Genomic DNA, 5,460 nt, shown 5'->3' with positions numbered 1-5,460 from the left:
TCTAAAGTTGGTTATCTTGGACAATTACAACTCCTGGACATACAGCAGGTTGAGTAAATTCTGGATAACATATAAGAGGTAGAAGAAGGTAAAAAGTCCTACCATGGAAAATTACTCCCTTTCGTAGAAGAACAAGATGTCAGTGGAATTCCAGTCTTGCCCTATATTAGCTTTCTTTGTTGTTCTAGCATGACTCTTACTGCTTAGAATTCTTCATCTACAATGTTTATAAGTGTTAATGTATAGACATGTTAGCATTTCTGTGGGCTTTAATACCAAATATCAAAAGAAACTTAGATCACCAAGTGATTTCACAGAATAAAAAACACTGGCAGTTCATTTTTGCCCCTGGCGGTTCTCCCATTCTTTGCTTTCTGCTGACACAAGCAAGGCAAATGGGATAAATTTATGACTTTCATTGATGGGAAAATATACTAATAAAACATTGAGAGACATATCAGAATAGCCCTCATGACATTTATATTCTAGCATAGAAACCAACAATAAGCAAGATAGACACATACACACACACACACACACTCTCACACACATAAAATATCTGAAGGTGATAGGAGCTATGAGGAAAATAAATAAGTGAAAAGGGCTAGGGTATAATGGAACAATGAATTATAATGTTAAATACAGTGGTTAGTGATACTATGTACAAAATATAGTAAGACTATATGATAGAAGGTAAAGGGGGCAGCTACTTTAGATTGTGTGGTTGGGGAAGAGTTTTCTGCAAAGCTAACATTAAAGCTGACAGCTGGATGCTAAGAAAACAGCTATGTCAACACTTTGGAGAAAAATCTTCACAGGCGCTTAATGAACAGTGAGCCTGGATTGTTGACTGAACAAAAGCCAGCATGTCTGAGGTGCAATGATAAGAAGTTAGATATACAAGATGAAAATAGAGGTAGGTATGGCCATGTCACACCAGTCATGGTAATATTTTCATTCTTCAACTCTGTCTGTATATATGGTGCATCTTGATTGTGGGGTATTAGCCCCCAAATTTTACCTGGATAGCTATTTTATCTCCTGCATCACTCCTCATGCCTTTAGTCAGCCATTCCATCATTCCATCAGTCAAACTATCAAATAAATATTTATTGTGCTAGGCATGATGCTAAGATGGGGATATAGTGTTGGCCAAAAGAGATACTACCACCCAGCCCTATCCTCACACAGTATATATTTCAGAGGAGAGTATATAAATGAAATAATTACAAGCATCATTATGTCTAGGAAGTGAGCAAGTGAGATGTATATATATATATGGCATGTGTATATACATATCAATTAATGACTATGCAGAAAATCATCCCTAGATATTTCTATTATATTTTCCATAATATATTTAAACCATACATTAATATTCAGCTTTATAATTTTCTAAGTCCTTTCATATGCATTATCCCATTTAATATTCACCATAACTGTGATAGAGGCTGGTCAATGATAACTATCTTTATTTTAAAGATGAATAAACTGAAACCTTGAGAATTTAAGTGACTTGAAGTCATGAAGTGTGTTAGTAATGTACAGTCCTAGTCTTATTTCTGTACTATATATGTTATCAGAGGTATGGTCTGAACTAAATACAGTAAAATTCCTTACACAATACAGCACTAGGCATTTAGTTTGGAGGCAAAAGGAAAAGAAAACGCAGCATCCTCATTCTTAACAAATATGAGATCTAGTTAGGGAGATGTTCAGATGAGCACCAGATAATAAATTGTGCAGAAATTCATTGTGCATATGAAGTTAAGGAATAATCAGAACAGTCTGCAATTATTCTATAACCTTGTCTTGAGAGAAATTAATTTTTAAACTGGACATACAAATAGATTATGTGACTAGATCTTGATACTTTTAAATTCTTGAAATTCTCTGGTTTTATTTTTCTTTTCCCATTCTTAAAATCACTGCCAATCAATGAACCTTACCCACCATTTCCTCTTAGTTTATTTCTTATTTAGAAATCTACAGTTTCTTCATTGTGTAGATCTATCTTAGCTGCGTGCTTTCTCTGTTGAAGACTCTGCCAGACACTCCAGAAAACTTTACTCAGCATTCTCTTCTAATTATCTTATTCCCAGCTCTAAGTCTGATGCCAAGATTTCTATTTGAACGACTTCTTCCTAGAATGCTAAATTGTCAACCTTTAGGAAAGCTTCATTCATTTAACCTTCCTCTATTTCTTAAAAAATCAGTAGAGAATTCTACTCAGTATGTAACCCTGAATTTGTTGACCTACTAAATAAACATTCTCTGTTGCTGTCACATAGTAGAGTGAGTTTATTTTTCCAATTTTTGCTTAAAGTCAACAAATGTCTGGCTTTACTAATATTGATTATTTTATATTATGTTTTATTATGAGCCAACAACTGGCATACCATCACATGAAAATACATTTGATATGTTTAAATGATATCATTGTCTTATTTCAAATTATTACATATCTGATCTCTTTCCCTTTCCACTATACCAGGAAATAATTTCCCTATTAATTGCAAATCGCCAACGATAACTTTTCAAGTGATTAAGATGCAATAAAAAAGTCTACAAGTTCAATTATATATTTATGTTTATAAACATGTCTTTTTCTTCATGACTATGAACTGGTGCCTGGCATGACACCAGCATGACAAATATTGCCGTTAAATGATCACTATATGACAACATGCCAGGTCCTGTGTTAAACGGTTTTGGTATCTTATTTTATTTTAGCTTTGTATCGACTTATGGATAGATCATTGGTTTGCAATATGAGTTTCCTTTTAAAAAGTCAGTGAAGATCAAAGGTGCATTTTAAAATAGAAGCTGATAAGAAACATCATTGTAAAAAATGAAAGACACTTACAGGAACCAGGAATTTTTTAATCTCTTCCAATGCATGACTCATACGTGAATAAGCTTCCCCAGGTGGAGCAAACACTTCAATTAATACATGAAGCTCATCACTCAAGTGGGCATATTTGGCTTCCCCACTCTTCCTTAGTTCTTCTTCCTGTGAAAAAGGTTATTTTTAGAAATACAAATCCACTCATTGTACATTGATTTAACATTTACTGAGAATATGACAAAGGGGCATAATTTAAGCAAATTTTCCATAAGTAGAAAGAAACCCTTTGAGAAATAAAAATCTGCTACAAGCCATTTAAACATTTTAAAATCATTTTTGAGTGTTTGAATGATTTAAAAAACTGCCATAATTATCATCTACAACAGATTTTAATCAGCTAAATGAAAATGCTAAACCCCTGAAAACAAGTCACAGAATTGCCATTAACACTGTACTCTACATGACTACTTTCTGGAAGGAAAGAATTGTTTTGTGCTTGATGTTTAGCATTTTGCAGATAGTAAGTGAAAGATTATCACTGTGTTCTTTAAGAAAACTAGAACTTTCTAGCTACTTTTTGAGAAGTTAGGAAGGTTACTTGATTGTGATAAAAAGTAGGCTAACTATACAAGTCAAGGCTTATTTCCAAGTCTATGTTCTCACCAGCCCAGATTATCAGCAAGCCTCATACCCACAGCTTTTCTATCTCTTGCTGCCTTTATTTATTTATTTATTTATTTATTTATTTATTTATTTAGTCAATAGGGGAATATTAAAGGGTGGCTGTTTAACATTTTGCTGGCATTGATTTTGCATAGGCTACATAACTTCTGGTTAACCAATGATACTAGGTTGGTGCAAAAGCAATTGCCATTAATTGCTTTTAATGACATTATTTTTAATGGCAAAAACCGCAATTGCTTTTGCACCAACCTAATATATTTCTATTGGAAGAGACTTTTCCTAGTATTGTGCCCAAGTCATTATTGAAACCTGGTTAATTCAGTACAGGTGCAGCACAAATCAATATATGATACATATATTTTGTTAATGTATACTAAGTACTTTATACATTTCATCTTCAATCAAAATCATTTTGTACACATTCACATGTTTCAGATTATGAAACTGCGGTTAGAAGTCTTAAATAGCTTCAGCTAAATTTGGATCCGGACTCAGTTCATTTTGTAAGCAGATTTGCATTTTTTAGAATTTGAAGATATAAAAGTTGGTGGAAAAGTTTACCTAAATAACATTAATTATGTTTTATCTTTCTTGCCCCTCACAGAAACAACGAGCGGTTGTTTCATTAAATTTCAAAACATAAAACTAAACATGTAATTCTTGGTTTTATGTAGAGATTAGAGACATGACATGAATAGACCTTACCTGGATTTAAAAAAGAACAAATTTGCTGTTGATGTCATATGAGTTAACTGTGTAACCCATGTTAATGTGAGTGTTTACCTGATCAGAAATGCGCATTGTTTTAAAAGATGAAGGATCCCTGAAAGACATGGAAAGGCATCCCTGCGTTCCTGTATATGTGCCCTTCACCTACTTAAATCCTTCTGATAATAGCACCTTGTAGCCTGGAAATCCACTCTTCACTTCTCTAAGGATACTTTCAAACTCTACCTAGGACTTGAGAGCTTTTCTTAGTGCCCAATTATCAGTTTGGGGAGGAGACGCAAAACTAGACTGAATGAAAATACACTCTTGAGATGTAGTAAACATTCATTTTCTCTTCGGGTCCTGCTAAGGTGCAAGCTGCTTGTTCATTCTGGGGCCAACTGGTTTTGGCACACACGATGAAATAATTAAATCAGAGATTTCTTGACACTGTCCCTTTCTATCACTTCCTATGTTGATTCCCATGTGGTTATTTTTGTGTTACCCTCTCCTTACACCTAGAATTTCCTAGGGAACTCAAGTAATTTTCAACTGTATTAAGCAAAATAATATGGTTATTGATTGATATTACCTAGAGTGACATGACTAGCTCATGGTGGAGCTCAACAAAATGAAGAAAACAGCAGTTAATTGACCCTACTATCCTTGAAAGACACAGTGGTGATCATCATTTGCTACTTGGGATGACCCTTTGGAATCACATCTTCCAGAAGCAGTATGTCCCATAATTTTATAAACCCATCTTAGAAAAAGGGAAGTGGCAGGATAATAGGATCATCGTAGGGAGAAGGTCAGCAGTAAGACATATGAATAAAGATCTCCATGACATGAATAAGTTTAAGGAAAAGTGCTGTGCCTTGATATGCATATGCAAGCATCTCCATAAACCTTTTTAGTGCATAAAGAGCAGCATTGCCGCTAGGCTAGCACGTCCCACCTTCAGCCCTAAGGCGGTTTTCTCGTTTCTCAGTAAACAGAACATACAATTGGGTTTTACACTGAGATGTTCCATTGCCCAGGGACAGGCAGGAGACAGATGCTTTTCTCTATCTCAACTGCCAAGAGGCCTTCTTTCCTCTTATACTAGTCTTCCTCAGCACAGACCCTTCACGGGTGTCAGGCTGGGGGATGATCAGGTCTTTCCCTTCCCACGAGGCCATATTTCAGACTATCACATGGGGAGAAACCTTGGACAATAC

At 34.9% G+C, this 5,460-nt stretch overlaps 1 protein-coding gene across 1 annotated transcript in view; it reads right to left on the bottom strand.

The window, feature by feature from the left end:
* Positions 1-5,460, bottom strand: part of KHDRBS2 (KH domain containing, RNA binding, signal transduction associated 2) — a gene marked incomplete at its 3' end in the record, with an annotated part of 444,128 nt that overhangs the window by 77,134 nt on the left and 361,534 nt on the right. The window contains exon 4 of the mRNA XM_011997223.1: positions 2,867-3,013. Coding sequence (XP_011852613.1) covers positions 2,867-3,013 — 147 coding nt within the window. The remainder of the gene's footprint in view (positions 1-2,866; positions 3,014-5,460) is intronic.

Source organism: Mandrillus leucophaeus, unplaced genomic scaffold, assembly GCF_000951045.1.
Source record: "Mandrillus leucophaeus isolate KB7577 unplaced genomic scaffold, Mleu.le_1.0 Scaffold1142, whole genome shotgun sequence".
Classification (NCBI taxonomy): domain Eukaryota; kingdom Metazoa; phylum Chordata; class Mammalia; order Primates; family Cercopithecidae; genus Mandrillus; species Mandrillus leucophaeus.
This window is presented reverse-complemented; position numbering and strand designations above follow the sequence as displayed.